The 18357-nt window shown below is 38.8% G+C and overlaps 1 protein-coding gene across 4 annotated transcripts in view; it reads right to left on the bottom strand.

Annotated features, from left to right (window-relative positions):
- Nucleotides 1–18357, bottom strand: part of LOC122817233 (collagen alpha-1(XIV) chain-like) — a 950064-nt gene that overhangs the window by 196198 nt on the left and 735509 nt on the right. For all 4 annotated transcript variants that reach the window (XM_044090454.1, XM_044090451.1, XM_044090453.1 and 1 more), the window contains exon 33: nucleotides 18044–18097. In XM_044090454.1, the coding sequence (XP_043946389.1) occupies nucleotides 18044–18097 (54 nt within the window). The remainder of the gene's footprint in view (nucleotides 1–18043; nucleotides 18098–18357) is intronic.

Genomic DNA, 18357 nt, shown 5'->3' with positions numbered 1-18357 from the left:
CTACATCGCATCACCACCGTACTTTGCTTGTTCTTCACAGCTTCCATTAGCTTCCAGATTATTATAGAATGAGTTATAAGATCTTGGTGTTAAATGTATGTGTCTATTCATAATGATTTCACATGGTCAAATGTTCCTTACCCCTCATTTTGAAAGAGCTAGGTGAGCTATATGCCCCGGTCAGACTTTCTACTTGGATTTTAATTGCTGCTGCTGGTTACATAGGTGCACTTTTTTACCTCGGGTGCTCACCGATTTGTGTTCAGGATCCTTACCTGTGGACCTTTGTAGCTTTAGGAATGACTTTCTTTTGCTACCCTCTGAAGAGCGCTTAAAACCTAATCTTCTGAAATAGCCTTCTGATTATCTGTTCAGCATTTTACCTGAATTGTATTCCTTAACTTTTCACTGAGTCTAACTAATACTGCTTTTATATTGCTTTATGTTTTATATATTTTGCATTTTATTTATTTTACCATTTACCCCAATGGGGTTTTGTGGTAAAGCACCCTAATAAAGTTGAAGTTACTCTGAGGTACAAAAATCTTGGAGACAGACAATATAAATAGAATGGGTGTGGGGGGTGTCAGCAATGTAGGAAGGAAAAGCCCCCATCCCCCAGAAATGATTATAAAGGGTTACATCTGTTTCCATGACGCAGGGGACGGAGCTCTGACTGCATCCTAGGTGACTGGGGTTCAGATAGTGACCCTGGCACTGGATGAGCCAGGTTAAAAGTGGGAAGCTGGAAGGGCAAGCTGGTTACCTTTCCTGGGAAGACAGAAAGGTCTGCGTACACTTAGGGGCACAAAGGGTGGTGCAATCTCCATGGTAGGACCCAGAGAGACCACCACTCATACTACAGAGGATGGGTCAGGGTTGCTTTCAGGGAGCGTTCCTTGTGGAATGGAGGATTATCCGGCTCAAACAGCCTGTCACACATTCCTTCTTTGGCATCTCACCATCAGCTTGTACAGTTAGGGCTGCTGAAAAAAGAAATCGCAAAGCATCCTTACTGGCTGCCTGAATGATGATGCTTTCACTAAACTCCTGCTGGGAAAGGGAACAACAGGCTGACAGACTAACAGGCAGGTTCACATAATTACGCTTTTCAAGTTACATTGTTTCCATGAGAGATTGCAGTTTTGTGATCTCATGTTTGATTATTAATCCATACTGTATCGGATTTGTACGAAGCAGCCATACATATATATGGGTCCATATATATGTAAAATATATGTATGATCATGAATTCATTGCACTATGTCTTCCACCATCACTGCCAGGTCATGGAAAGAAAGCCATCCTTCACTTTTAATTGCACTCTCCAGAGCTGTAAAGAGGTTTCTGTTTTTTCATTTCATATAGTATGACATATATTTTCTTGTTAACCTACCTTCTCTACATAACTAAAGTAAATAATGTATTGTCTTAGAAGAAATTGTCTATATATTTTCTCTGTCTGCTACATATGTACATAAGCATGTTTACTTCCCTGAATTTTATCTGATTGCTGTGGCACAGAGTACTAAGTAGTTTGTGTCAAGTACTCTATCCAAAACATCAACTAAAGGGATTCCCTGCTCTCAATTGTGTTCACGATTTAAGAAGACCCAAGGGAATTTAACAAAAAAAAAAGAAAAATCTACTACTGTATTTTAAGTAAAGTATGTGATTATAATATTTAAATAAATCAATGTACTGGCTTTTTCAGCTAAACTGTCTAGTCTCTGTAGTGAGCACACCTTGCTGGGCAGGTATGTCCTCTCCCCCCATAGTGCGGAACAGCAGACAGAGTAAGGTTGAGATTCCTTGCACTATTTTTTTTATTTTCTATATAACTACACTTGCTGTAGATAGGTAATTTCTTTCTGGTAGCCACTAGCATGGTAATTAGTGTTAGCCTTACACTTTATTCCTGCATAATACATGCTAAAGGTTTTTCAACTACTGTTATGAGTACCTGATTGTTTTTTTTTTTTTTTTTGCTGAGCTGGGTCTGTTCTGTTCGCCCTTCACTGCACTAAGGCTCACTCCTCTCCTCTACCTTACACCCATTCCCCCCTACCCCTGAATACTCTAAATTTATACTTCAACCTCCCTGTAAGGGCCCTCCCCCTCACTCCAATTATCCAATAATTATACATCCCTGCCCCTGATCACTAATACCTCCCCTACTTTGCTCTCCATTTCCTACCTTCCATTCCTCTCACTTCATATTACCTCTACAGTGCAAATCAATTTCCCCCTCTCCTCTTCTGCTCAACACTGATTTTCATCGCTTACTCTTTTTTTCTCCCTCATCTTACCTATTGCTCCTCCTCTTAACTTTCTTGCAGAATCTCCCTACAATCAATAACCCCACTCTTCTCACCTCAATAATACATCAGCATACTAGTGTATTTCCTCTTAACATCCATTCTGTTCCTCCTCTCTGGGTTATCTTCTTATCACACTAACCTACTGTATCCTCTACTGTCACTCACTCTTACCCAAATAGCATCCTTCTACATATAACCCTGCCCCTCCCTATCTCCCCCTCTGTCTATAATACCTCCTATATTCAGTTTCACAAATTAAAACATCTCAGTCTTTCTCTCTCTTCCCCTAAACCTAACTTCAAACCCACTACCTATTACTTTTATTTCTCTAAACTAAATTTACTTCATATAACACTCCTACCAGATGGGGACATCCACCCCAATCCTGGTCCATTCCCATCCTCCAACTCTACCACCTCACGCACTGGGCACCAACTCTCCACCTCTCCAACTAAAAATCTGTCTATCTACTCCATAAACCTACAAAGTCTCCCAAACAAAATAACAGAATTACACAATTGGATTGCCCACCACTCTCCCCATATCTTAACTCTCTCAGAAACCTGTCTCAAACCCTATATCACAAACTCAGAAATGATATCTCCCAGCTATAACATTTTTGACAAGACATACTTTCCAAAACAGGGGGAGGTGTTGCTATCATTTACTCAGAACAGCTTAACCTCTCCCCCCTCTCCCTACCCCTTCCTGACTTCACCCCTGCAGAACTTATCTTTCTCAACTGTCACCTTAATGCACACAAAATATTTGCCATAGCATCTATCTATACACCTCCTGGTAACAATATTCCAATTATTGAATCTATTTTATTGTGGCTCTCCCTATATCTATCATATGAGACAATCATACTAAGTGATGTTGATATTGATTGAAATAAACTCTTCCCCACTCCTCTAGCCTTAGTATTAACCAGTTTCAGTCAACTTATTTCTACTCTTAACCACATGAATAAAAACTTCAACTCCATTTTTAATTGAATCTTAACTACAAACCTTAATCAATACCATAATTACACCACTTTACCAGACTCCTTACATGATCCCCTCCCTATCTCAATGCTAAAACTAACCTCTCAGACCTCAAAAACTCACCTTTACAGAAACTGCTGCAACCTGTCCAACTTCAACTCTGAAACTTTCAACAACCAACTCTCCCTTGACAATTGGTCTCACTTGTATAACCTTCCTCTGAATGATGCTGTTCTTGAGTTTAACAATATTTTCCTAAAGATATTAAATGCCTTAGCACCCATCAGAAAAATTAGGATCAAGTCTAATCCCACACCCTGGCTCTCTAAAGATACCCTTTCCGCTATGAAACTTAGAGACAGTACCTGGAAACAATGGATAAAGTCAAAATCTTCTTATCTCCTCCTTAAATTCAAAGAACTAAGAAACCTTACTAAAAAAACTTACTATCTGTAACAAGAAAAAATTCTATCATGAAGCTCAATCTACCCTCACTTCAAACTGCCAAAAAGTTTGGTACACCATGAACAATAGTTTCCATCCTGAGAAACCTTCTACCTCCAACCCCTTCCCCAATAAAACACCTCTGAAACCACCACTATACTAAACAATTACGTTATAGACTCTCTCCACAAACTAACACCCCTGACAATAAACAATCACAACCCCCACCCCTCCATCACCTGCCTCCACTCAGCTTTCTCCCTGAAACCTGTTTCCACTGCCTATATAAAATCTCTTTTGCAGAAACTTAAACCATGTCTTCCTTACTTTGACAACCTAGCCCCCCCCCCCCCAATTTCTCAAACTTCCGGACAGTTCTATAGCATATCCCATCTCAGTCCTTATCAACTATTCTATTAAAGAATCCTCTGTCCCTGAAATCTGGAAATCCTTTTATACAATTCCACTTCACAAAAGAAGTAACTCCACCAACCCTTCCACTTTCTGACCTATAGCCATCCTCTGCTGTCTCTCAAAACTCTAGAGAAATGCATTCATAGACAACTTCTTAAATATCTACTTCAGGAAAACCTCCTCACCTCCTCTCAACATGGATTTAGGCCCCATCACAGCATGTCCACAGCCATTCTATCCTTCACCCAGACTGTAGCAGAGGCAAGAGATAACAATAAACCGGTGTCATGGCTATTCATTGAACTCTCCAAAGCATTCAACTCCATTTCCCACTCTAAGCTCCTTACTAAACTAACTGAACTCAATCTCTCCCCATCCACTACTTTCTGCTTCTCTAGTTATCTTAACAACAGACTGCAATCTGTTAGATGGCAGTCACCCTGCTCACCTTTCTTACCTATCCAAACAGGTGTCCCCCAAGCATTCATTCTAGGCCCCCTTCTCTTTAATATTTTTACTAACAATCTAAGCTCCAGCTACTGCACCTCATCACAGATCCAGTACTCTGACGACTCTACTCTAATTACCCTCAGCAACAGCCCTACAGAACTTCATTCCCTCACACAGACCTCTTTTAACACCATTGAATATTGGTTAATCAATAACCAACTCATCCGCAACCCAAAGAAAACTAAGTTTCTTTTTTTCCTTCCAAAATCCATGTCCAACCTTAAAACTTCTTTTAGTCTCTCTTCCCTAGACAACACCATCATTCATGCTGACTCCCACACCAAACTTTTAGGAATTACAATTGACGGTCATCTGAAATTTGACCATCATATCCAACATTCCATCAAAAAACACAATCAAAAACTTGGTTTACTGTATAGAAACAAAAAATTCTTATCCATCACTTCGAAGACTTCACTTGCTCAAGCCTACCTCCTTCCCTGCCCACTCTACACTTCCCCTATATTTACCCACCTTCAAGCAAATCTTTTAACCAAACTTGAACGAACTTACAATCAGATGGCGAGATGTGCCTGTAACTTCCCTTCCAATTCCCATCATTTCCTTGTCCTTAAACAACTACAGCGGCTTGAATTCCATCAACGACTCCAACTTTCCCAACTACAGAGGACACATTCTCTACTTTACAAACCCACAGACTGACCCTTTCTGTCCACCCTCGTATCCCTATACAAACCTTCAAGATCTCTCCGTAGGGCTAACCAACTGCTACTTGACACCTACACCTCTAACAAGACAATAGGCAGATTACTTTATATATGCTCCATATCTCAAACTTGGAACAAACTCTCAACTAATATATCTTCTATCCAATCCTCGATCCATTTAAAAAAAGAATTGAAAAACTACCTTGCTAACTCTCCATCCTGCCCCTGTCACCACCCTAACTAACATATACTCTCCCAATCATTAGACTCACAATTCTCCTCTACTTACTTTAATATAACTTCATAATAACTAGTGCTGTGTTATCTTAGCTATGCCGCTGAGCAATACCATACTTAAATCTCATCTTTTCTCTTCCTTAGCTACTATAGTTCCCACCCCCTCTCTCTACTCATAACTGTTTTCTTTCACTCTCTTGACTCTTTTAAACATTCCTCCCCACCCCTCTTCTTCAACTCTTCTATTTAATACTTCTTACTCTCTACCAACTTGGTTTAGTCATTAAATATGTTTTTGGGCCTTATTTTTTTTCGGATGCCCTTTTGTAAATCTACATTTTTACTCCATCTTTCTACTTTCAGCATTTTTCATCTGTTTGTTTTGCTGAATTTTATCCTTTGTTAATTTCCATTATGGCATGAATGTATGTAGTTAGATATTCATATTCATATTACTTTTAATGTAACTTTGTTATTGTTATTTTTTATTTGTGTGGATCACTTCTCCTCGGGTCTCCACTGAAAATGGGCCACCAGCCCAGTTGGACTAACCCAGTTAACAAAGGACAAATAAATAAATAATAAGCTTTGCTGTCCATTTTGAGTTTTGCTAATGCATTGTTTTTAATTGGGTGCTTCTTGTATTCAGTGAGGTTATGATAGTTCCAGATTCTCTAAAGCCACATTGTCTTTTAGTGTCTGCTATGTATTATTTAGGATGCATAGATTACATGCTGTCACAATTAAAATTACAAATATGTCAAATACTGCATCTAATATTAAGCTTTCTATAACATAAAGAATTATTTTCTGTGAGAGGAATGTACTGACCTATGTACCTTCTACAATATGTTTGGATTGTTTCCCTCTCTTCTCTTCCTCTATCATCTACGTCTCTCTCTCCCTTCTGAAATCAGTATGTACATAAACTTACTTCATAACACTTTCTCTCACTAATTCATACACCTAACCTTCTTACAGGTACTTGTTCTACGGTCACCTGATGACTGCAAACAGTGAATCGCTGAATGGTTCTAACACACCCGCTCCCCCCTTTTTTTTACCTTACCAGCAATTCAACATTAAACTGAAAGAAAGTAAAAGCAATTTCTTTATGATCTTAGCAAGTCTATCAAGGCACATGTTCTCCTGTTCAGAAACAAAAAACACCACGGCTGGTAAATAGAGAAAACCACAAAGAGAATAAAAACAAATACATTTAATAAATCGATAAAATAATCCCAGTTAACCACTTATGTCCTCTACCAAGGACTTCAACAGAACTGGAGATCAAATCAAACCACCATTAAAATAAACATCTCCTGTTCAGATTTATTACTGAAACACTGTTCCATATGTTAAAGTAAGGCTCAAAGCCTCCTTACCCTTCATTTTGGCACTGTGCAGTTTAGCAGCTTATCTTCTGTACCCAGGGAAACAAGCTGCATTTACTCAGGTGACTGCAAGGGGACTCGGCGTCAACTTGTTAAAGGAAAACATCACCTTCTCCTACAGTTTAAGACAATGCTTAGGTTGTTCTTGTCCCTACAATTGCATTTTGTAGTCCACAAAGGAAATGTGACTATTGATGGCATCCATAATATAGAACTGAATTTACTTTAACTGATGTTTGTTATGTGTTCTTATATTAAAAACATTAAGAAAAGGAAGTGTGTTTGTGTGTGTGTGTGTGTGTGTGTGTGTGTGTGTGTGTGTGTGTGTGTGTGTGTGTATGTATGTGCGTACATGTCTGCATGTATATGCGTTTTATTTAATAAAGGAAAACTCTACCTTCTCCTACAGTTTCCTATTTTTGATTGAGTAATTGGGCTGTTTTCTGTTTTTCTGCCTTTAATAACTAGTGTTTTAAACCAGTTGTACTTATTTGCTCAAGCTGTTCAAAGCTGTAGGGTTCTGCTGTGATATTAGAAAAATATAAGTGCTTATTTTCAACTGTTTCCGCACTTTTTATATCTGTGCAACTGTTTTTTAGTCTCATTTTTTGTCTGTTAGAGCTGAATATCTGTTACTATTTGTGACCTTTTGAGCTTGTAGTGAAATCTTTTGTCAGGAGAGGCCTAGTTGTTTTCTTTTTGGCAGAAAGAATCAGTCTAGTTTGATCTAGCTAAAAGCATTTCTGCAATACTGTTATTTTTGATTGGATAATTGGGCTGGTTTCTGTTTCTCTGCCTTTAATAGCCAGTGTCTTAAACCAATTGTACTTATTTACTCAAGCTGTTCAAAGGTGTAGGGTTCTGCTGTGATACTGGAAAAAGATAAGTGCTTATTTTCAACTGTTAATGCACTTCCGTTTTATTGTATATCTGTGTAATCTGTGCAACTGTTTTTTTTTTGTCCCACGCACCCACCCAGCTGCTGTGGTGGTCTTAAGTCTTGGTGGCTTTGAGTTACCCGCCTCTTGTATGAAGCTGATACTAGACACTCCCCCCAGTCACATTACATCAGCTCATTCTACTGTTTATAGTGAGAACTCAGTAAAGGCCCACCCCTTTAGCTTCTGAATCTTGAATTATCTTATTATCTTCTGTCTCTTCACTTTCTACTAAAATAAATACCTCTTTCTACTTCATTTTGCTGCTTGTGCTTCGGAGTTCAACTGCATTTAGTTTGCCGTATTTATTACTGCTTGTTGGTAGCCTCACTAAATTGATGACAGTATTCTACTGAACCGCTGCTTTATTAGTGCTGTCTGTTAGTACTGTGATTTGTGAGCTACTGTTTCAAAGCAATCTACTGATTAACTACATTTCATTGCTATCTACTGCAATCCATTACTGTTTAACTGCATTTTACTGCATTTCATTGGTGTTTAACTGTATTTTTTCATACTGCGAATTCTATTCTTTTGACTAAGTGATTAATCTGTGCTTCATTGTGAGTTTTTTCTCACTGAGTTCATAACCTTAAAATTGAGTAGCACAGTCTAGATACAGGTCAACAGCGTCTAGAGCTTCAGCTGCATGGTTTTTAACCCTTTTTGAGGCACTCCAGCTACAAGTTTTCCCTTAACATGTGTTATCATCTAGTAGTACTGCTCGTAGACAGTCCTCCCTTTATCCTCTTAACTCTTTCAGTTTCTGACAAATATGGATGGACAATTTCCTACATTTTCTCCTACCAGTCTGGTTAATATGGGCATCCAGAGACAGTGTAGCAACTGCCTCATGTACATGGACAACCTTCTACTAATAGCACCTAGGAACACAATTTGTAAGAGATGCAAATACATCAAGCACCTAGTGTCATTGCTCTGTCCCCCACAAACCAGTACATCTGGCACTGAGAAGGTTGGCTACATGAACACTACACCTCAAACACCACCCACACCTACACAACACACTCCCAAATATGCAAACGCCCTCAACAAAAGCATACCAAAACAAAAGAGACCTTCGAGGAATAAACGCATGTAAACCCCACTGCCCACCACACATAGTCCACACACCTGTGTCTCACAGCCACTGAGGCCTAAACATAAACCCAACATATTAGTCATAGGAGACTGCACTGTGAGACACACAGATGTGCCCCTCACAAGGCTGAATAACGAGAAAGTCATGGTTAGTTGTTTGTCAGGTGCCAGAATCTGCCATATCACCAATGCCTTCAAGTCTCTCAACAAGTACTGTTATGACTCTGTCATACTCTATGTTGGAGTGAATGACTTGAGACGTGCCTCCATGGACTATATGAAGAGAGATATGATCAAGCTCACTGAGTATGTGTCCCAGGCAGGTATGTTCCTAGTCTTAAGCAGCATTCTACCGTCGTCCAGAGTGATGCCTCAATACAAACAGAAAATGACTGACTTTAACAACTGGCTTAGTTTCTGGTGTCATTCAAAGGGGATCCAGTACCTGACCGCCTGGGATGACATGATTGACAAGTCACAATGCTTTGCCAGAGATGGCCTGTATCTGTCTCCCTTGGGCTTCAAGCTCCTTGCAAAGGCTCTTGCCTCCCCCATAGTGCTTTTTTTAGGCAACGCCATGAGGTCAAAACTACAAACATGAAAGTTTCATCAAAACATAAATTAAAGGTCATGCTGCTAAACGCTAGGAGTCTAAACATGAAACTGCACTCATTGCAAGCATTCTTAATCCTGGAAGAATATGACATTTGTGCATTCACAGAAACCTGGTTCAAAGCTGCGGAGAGCACCCCAGCCACACCAGGTTACTCATCCTATCATTCATTCAGACACCAAGCCGTGGGCAGCAAAACTAAAGGAGGTGAGTTGCAAAACATATATATATATATATATATATATATATAGGTTCATAGGTTCATAGGTTAGTACTAAGCTAACTGCCCTTGCGAGCCATTTTAAGCCTAGCCAGTTATCCCTTGTGTGACTCAAACCATGCACCTTGTGTTTGTAAGGCACCTTGTGTTTGTAAAAAAAACATACACACCTCTATGCTGGTCAAACAGTATGATGCACAGGAAATACTCCAGGTGCAGTTAACAATTGACAAGACCCCTATTTAAATCATAGCTAGCAACAGGCCTCCACCTATGACTCAAAATGCCCACTCCACCTATCTGGATCTCATCAAATCTATCAAGATTTAACCCTTTACCCTGATCCTATGTGAATTTAACTATCCAACCATAGATTGGAAGAAATAGTCATGCCAAAACACAAATGTCCATAGATTCCTTGATTCTGTCACTGCATATGGCTTGGACCAGTTGGTTGACACCCTCACAAGAGGTGAAATATCTTGAACTTGGTATTAACCAACATAAGTAACCACTGCAGCATCCTTACGGTGTCATCATCCCTGGTAAGATCCGACCACAAAGCAGTCACTTTCGAAGTCACCATCTAGCCCACCCCCCTCCCCCCACCTCCCCAGATAGGGCCAAACAAAAAAAACTTCTCCAAAGCTGATTACATCCTCCTGAGGGAAGGTATAAACAGCTTCACAGTCCCCTCCCCCTCCACAGAAACTGTCACATATGTCCAAACTTACACCAAAGTACTACATGAGCATTTATATAGCTGCATGGAATCAGGAATACCAGACAGGACAAAATCCTCCTCCTCAAGGAAGAGTAAACTTGCCTGGTGGACATCTACAATATATAAACCCTACAATAAAAGGAAAAAAATCGATGTCCAGGACCAAGAAGGATTAGGTGTCTAATTGGAAGCAATCTCTCCTTAGCCTGAACAAGCAGATAAGAGCACTAGTGAAATCCTCCAAAGCAAACTTCTAGTCCAAACTGGCCACATCTACTAAAGACAATCATAAGGCTTTCTTCACATTTGTCCACAATCTCAAGGAAAGCACCCAAATCTGCTCAGAACTGGTGGTCAAGGACACCACATACACAAATCCTGTAGATATAGCCAACCTCCTGGCAGAAAGGTTCAGTGAAAACTTCACTCCTCTGTCCCACCCATCAGTAAAACAGGACATCCTCAGTACCTGCCCCCCCCCTTATCTCTAGGGAGCAAGTCATCACTACTCTCTCAAAGGTAAAAAATACAGCCTCCATGGGACCCGATAACATCCCAGGCTGCATCCTATATGAACTCAGGCAGGAACTTGCAGCACCATTAGGCACCCTATTCAACCAAAGCCTGAGTACCGGCTTCATCCCAGCCAAGTGGAGGACAGCTACTGTCATCCCTTTGCACAAAGGTGGAGCGTCCACCAATCCAGGAAAGTATAGACCCATCAGCCTAACTAGACTGATCTGCAAGGCCATGGAGTGGATTATCATGGACCTCATTAAAAAGGACATTGGCAACCTCCAGACACTTGATCCAACACAGTCTGGTTTTGTCAAGGGGAGGTCATGCCTGTTAAATTTGGTTGACTTTTGACACAGTCACCAAAGCCATAGACGAGGGGAAGATGGGGCACACTGCCTACCTTGACCTGGCCAAAGCCTTCAATAGTATTCTCCACTCAGGTATAATAGATAAACTCTCTCAACTAGACATCAATCCATATGTTACCATATGGGTAGCAAACTGGCTTACTGATAGAACCCACCCTGTCAAAATAGGGGATGCCATCTCAAGTAGTAGACCCATAACAGTCAAAATAGGGGATGCCCCCTCAAGTAGTAGACCCATAACAAGTGGTGTACCCCAGGGATCGATCTTGGGGCCTCTGCTGTTTGTGATATACTTCTCAGAGGTGCAGGCCAAATCTACTGGGCTATGGCTGACCAAGTTTCCAGATGACTGCAAGCTGGGTGCTGTCATCAATTCCCCTAGTGATGTGGAAATCCTCCAAAAGGGTCTCACCCAAACAAATGACCGGTGCCAGAAATGTGGCCTCAAACTGAATGCCAAAAAATGCATCATCATTCCTTTTGGGGAGAATGACATCCCCACAAATTATCACATTGATAATAAGGCACTAAGCATGCAATCAGTCGTGAGAGACTTGGGAACCCGGGTTGATAGCAAACTGACTTTTGACTACCATATTGCCTCCATTGTACAGAAAAGCTTTTTACATGCCCCACCTCATTAGTAAGGGTATGTCATCCAGGAACAAGGTGATCATAACATCCCTGTATTCTTCCCTTATAAGACTGATTATTGAATACAATGTCCCTTTTGGCATGTACCTCGCAAAGCACATACAGCACCTGGAGAGACCACAGAGATTCCTTACCCAGAGAATCCAGGGCCTCAAAAATCTACACTCTACCACAGACAGGCTAAAAGCCCTGTCCCTTTACTCAGTCTTCTACAAACTCCACAGAGTGACCTCTGTCTGGCATACAAAACAATCTCAGACCCCACCCTGATGGGACTGCTGCATATCCGCAAGTCAAGCTCCACTCGAGTAACCCACAGGCAAGATCTCAGCCTGGTCTTTGACATCAATAGGTCTTGTTGGTGGGACAGATTTGTGCCACAGAGACTCCCCCTTGTATGGAATATATTCCCTCTCCACATAAAGCAGATTACCTCATTAAACCTTTTTAAGCACAACCTAGATAACTGGTTGGGGAACAGAAAATACACCCATTGGATTCCACCTATGTCCCTGCTGGACAGTGGCATAGAGTGCTGACTTGTTGGAACATGGGCTAAATTCTGGGCTAGGCTTGTAGGGGCCTCGGGGCCAATAGCCTAGTAACTTCCTAATGATCCTATGACCAACTCTTAGGTTGCTTTTCTCCCTACAATATTATTCCAATACTGTGTAGGTATCTGCAACCTGCTTGCACTTTATAAAACTTTCATTTCCTCACTTTAGTATTAAAGGAAGGGAAAGACCACCTTCTTTTTTAAGCTTAACTTCTCACATAAGTTGCAGAGGAATTTGTCTACACCTCCATGCCATACCACAAACAGAGAAAAATGTGTAGTTAGAAGTCCAGGCTGCTGTAAACAAGACAGAGAGGTGTGAAACTGTTAACTGTCTTCCATTGTCTTAATTGCAGACAGGAAGAGAACTTACACTGATTCACAGCTGCTTCCAATGTAGTCATGCCTTTCATAGCAAAAGAAAGCAATTAGATCAGTCAATGGTTCAAAGGCAGTTGTCACCTATTTTGACAATTTACATAAGCAGCATCACACTGTTGAAATGCTAACCTTTAAATGTTTATATTACTTTACATATTAAGATAGCTTGATTGTAGTATCAAAGATGTCTGTGACATTTAGAGAAAAGTCAGAAAATATTTTTTTCTTGTAAAGTATCAGCACATTTATCAAACTGTAAGGGGAGGAGCTGTCAATTTATCTTGGACTAAAAAAAGGTACTTTGAACAAAGGCCTGCAATTTAGCAACTGTTTTGGTCGCAACTGCATAATTCCTAGCATACTGTAAAACAAGCCCTGAGACACATACACAAATGAGGGCCATTCAGTAATTAAAAGCAGCAGTCATGTAATAGATAGTATATAAAATGACAGTGACTGACACTAATCCCATTATATGTTAATGGAATGGGAATACACCATTACTTCCTAGCATGACTCATATAAAGCAGACTTGAAATGGATTATGGGAAAGAAAAAAGCTTGCAGAAAATTAAGATCACATTGATATGTCAAGCCCATTTGACAGCTAATGACAGAAAATATATTAAAATTTTATAAGCAACCAAGTGATTTTGAGATGTTAAAATAGCTCAAAGAACAGTGATAGACTAAAAATAATAGTTATTTTTAGTTCTAAAGCAGAGTTTCCCTTTAATTCCGTGTGTAGCACACATCTTACATGTATGTACAGAAACATGAGTGTGTATATATATAACAGATAAACAGATTACATGTGTGTGTGTGTGTGTGTGTGTGTGTGTGTGTGTGTGTGTGTGTGTGTGTGTGTGTATGTGTACTTTATGTCCTTTAAATGAAAACAACTCAGAATGGAAATTTTGTGTAACTGTGTTTGTATACACACACACACACACACACACACACACACATATGGATATATATCTATATCTATATAAATATATATATATATATATATATATATATATATATATATATATATATATATACTAGACAATCTCGACATACTGAAATGTCGAAATTTTGTACGTCGAGACCGAATAGTGGAAAGTGCAGTTAACCAAAACTACACTATGCCGAATCCGCAAATGTCGAATCCGCCGCTATCGTGGTGTCGCCTTCGTGACGTGTGGTGCGGTTTGTGGATTTATCTGGGGTTTCAGGTAAGTGCTGTGTGTTTGAGGATAATGGGTAAGGATTTTAGTGTGTGTGAGCGTGTGTGGTGGTGTTTTTTGTGTGTTTGTGTGTTTAGTGTGACCTTGGAGTTAGAAGTGTGAATGGTCGTGATTGTAGTATTCGTGATTGTGGGTTTTCGTGTATGTGGTTTTTTGACTATTCAGTCTCGAAGTACTGAAATTCGACATTTCAGTATTTCCAGATTGTATAGTGAATCCATATATATATATATATATATATATATATATATATATATATATATATATGTAAATTGTATGTATGTAGCATGTATAATATTATATGTGGGATGCAGTACAGTGTGACTACATCTAGAGAAATATGCAATAGATATTCTTGTAAGTAGTCACACATGCATTGACAAATAGATGTGCGTGCATGGGTAAGGGTGTGTGTGTGTGTGTGTGTGTGTATGTATGTGTGTGTGTGTGTGTGTGTGTGTGTGTGTGTCTATACATATAACATACATATATACAGATGCACACAAATACAAACACACACACACACACACACACACACACACACGTGGGATATGTGCATGCAAGGGATATTATATAATTATCATCATCCTAATCAGCCTCCTGTTTCCTACTTTCTACATTTCCCAAATCTTTTTCACCATACTAGTTATTAGGTTCCACTGTAATAGTTGTTTCATTACAAAATGCATACATTTACTATGTTTTCATACTATCTTAGGACGGCAAAATTGATGCAAATATAATTACTCCCCCCAAGCCTTTTCTTTTGTGAAGTCATATTACAAGCTTAGCCAACAACCAGGGGCCATAATCAAACCCTGTACATTGAATCTGTGAAGTGAAGACCATGTAAAGAGCTCTAACCATTATGCCAACCCCCTCCCCCAGGTGAGAAAACAGCTATATAAAAGGTGACCTGCTTATTCCAGTAAAGCATTTCACAGTTTGGATTTTACAACATAGCATGCTGGCCCTGAAATGTACACAGCAAGGAATTCTGAGCTGCTTACGCTAATTACATAATTAACAAATAAGATGAACCACGACATTAACCCAAGGAGATAATGGCTGTAGCATTGTATTGTCACATTGTCTAATCTTTGTGCCTCTTTGCCCCCAATGCCTGCTGATCATCAGTCCTTTTCTGGTCAGTTACCCCATTTGTTTCTCTCCACAAGGGCAAGGGTCAAGTAGGAAGCTATATCATTAAGGCAGCCATCAGGGTGGTCTTCATTTTTTTTTTTAAGTCAAAGAAACAGCACCAGAGCACTCCACGGCGATCGGACCATGCACAGAGAAAACTAGTAGCACTATATGTAATAGTTCAAGCATGTAGTATAAAATCCAAGGTTTATTGGAATTCCAGGTTAGCGCTTTCACCCTCATGGGCTTCTTCAGACTTTTTACATCTCATAAAAGTAATGCTAACATTTATACTAAAGTCTCTATGACATCATTCTTTAATGAAGTAAGATAGTGTTCACCTGTAAGGCTTCATTCAAGAACAGTTTATAAATACTCAACCACAAAGCAACTTCTACAGTTAAAGTATACATATATTAATATATGTACTATGTTTATAAAAGTATATATTAAGAATATATAAAAATACTTAAACATAGCAGCATATATAAATATAAAAATATAAAAAACAAATATATTTAAACATGTTTAACATTTTTTTTAAATGTTATGTATATCAAAACATATGTATGTGTGTATATGCCATGCATCAATAATATATACAATGATGTATACAAATATAATGTCCCATCTGACCTGCAGGTCTTTATCTAACAACAACAGATGTTCACGTATAATATAAACATCTGTATAATGTACACATCCAATCCCCACATAATGCATTATCCAAGCATGTCATGAACACAAATGACACACACAACTTCAAATTTCTAGTACTACAAGTAAACAAACCCAATTCTAGGGGTGGGGACATAAGGAACTATACAGAAAGGACAGAAGCCAGGTGGATTATAATGCTAAGAGCAGATCAGAGACCTGGACTGAATGACAGAGTCCCTATTAAACCGACCCTAAAAAATAGAAAGTTAGTTGTTAGATAAATACCTACAGGTCAGATGGGACATTATATTTGTATACATCATTGTATATATCATATAATGTAGTCCTCATACAACTCTTACATGAATTTATAAGATGTACTTTATATACAGTTCTTATATGAACTGGTATAATTTGTTGTATAACATCTTATTGATGCATGGCATATACACACATACATGTGTTTTGATATACATAACATTTTTAAAATTTTTTAAAGATTTTTAAATATATTTGTTTTTTATATTTTTATATTTATATATGCTGTTATGTTTAAGTATTTTTTATATATTATTTATATATATTTTTATAAACATAGTATATATATTAATATATGTATACTTTAACTGTAGAAGTTGCTTTGTGGTTGAGTATTTATAAACTGTTCTTGAATGAAGCCTTACAGGTGAACACTATCTTACTTAAAGAATGATGTCATAGAGACTTTAGTATAAATGTTAGCATTACTTTTATGAGATGTAAAAGGTCTGAAGAAGCCCATGAGGGTGAAAGCGTTAACATGGAATTCCAATAAACCTTGGCTTTTATACTACATGCTTGAACTATTACTTATAGTGCTACTAGTTTTCTCTGTGTATGGTCCGATCACCATGGAGTGCTCTGGTGCTGTTTCTTTGTTTTAAACTTAATTTGTATAGTTATCAGAGCATTTACCCCTACTTCGCTCGTTTTATTTGTTTTTTTTAAGTGCTGCTTAAGATCTATGTCCCACTTGCACCCAACCTTGGGGGTGAGCTGTGCAATGGTTTTCAGTAATGCAGTGGGCCTCCTTCTCACAAGTATGTTGCATTAGCAGATGACACACTCACCCACAGGAAGCACTATCTGGTGACTTCCCTGCCTCCGTTAGTGAAATCCAGTTAACATGCATGAGCTCCTGTGCACACACAGTCCCTTCCAGGTCCTTCCTTTCCTGCAGAGACACTCAAGCCTTTATTCAATTTTGGGTCACCAGGGGCATAATCAAAGAGTTATCCCTCTACACCACTGATGAAGACCTCATGTTTCTTTGAAATAAAGCACAAAAAAAAAATGGTGCAATATAGGACACATTTGCTTTTTCTTTTTTTTTTTTTTTTTTTTTTTTTATAAACATTTTTTCAGACTAATCCCTGAAATTATAGCAGTTTTAGGTCAGACACATTTTCCTTCTCTTTTGTAGCATCTGACACAGAATTATTAATGCAAGCCAGTGATGTTGTATTTAATTTTCTCCTTAATTATATATGTCCAGCAAAGGGCAGACCAGTCATCAAGAAATCAAACTATAATTGAGTCCAAGAAAATGTAATCATCTTAGTTTTGCTATTAGGAAAATGTGGTAAAGCAACTACATTGAAGTATTTCAATTAACATATAATTAGTTGGTAAACTTTAACAAGATTATGGATATCACAATCAACTGTGGTGAAATAATGTTTGTTTCACAAATAAATGTAACAGGATTCTCCATTATGAACTTTCTTTTATAGCAGCCATTTTGATACCAGGCAGAGTTAAAAAAAAGCAGTTTTGACATAACTTCCCTTTTGAGTGCACATTGTTTTGTTTAATCAAGGAACAATGTGATAAAAGAACAAACACATGCATTTCTCTGAAGTAGTAGCACACTATTATATCATCAATTATCTCAGTCCAGTGCATACATAGTAGGTACCTGCACTCCAGGTATTCCTGTCTCTCCCTTTTCACCCTTTGCACCAGGTGGTCCCTTTGAAACAAAGAAAAAGAAAAATACATAAACAGGAATTAAAATCTCTGTGTTACTTTAAACAAAAAGTACAGTTGCGCACACTTACCATAAATGTAGATGTTCGAGTGTATTCACTGTTGCAGTCATCACACTTGGGTTATCTGCCTGCAGGTAGTTCTCAGTCTACACAAATACCAGAGTCTTGGGATTTCTGAGTTGGGTGCTGTCACCTCATCCATGACGTCAGGCCATCAGGGTTATAAAACATGCAGCCGACG

The sequence above is a fragment of the Protopterus annectens genome, chromosome 12.part0, assembly GCF_019279795.1.
Source record: "Protopterus annectens isolate FY-2018-M chromosome 12.part0, PAN1.0, whole genome shotgun sequence".
Lineage (NCBI taxonomy): Eukaryota > Metazoa > Chordata > Ceratodontiformes > Protopteridae > Protopterus > Protopterus annectens.
The sequence above is the reverse complement of the archived record's forward strand: the minus strand, read 5'-3'. Positions and strand labels throughout refer to the sequence as shown.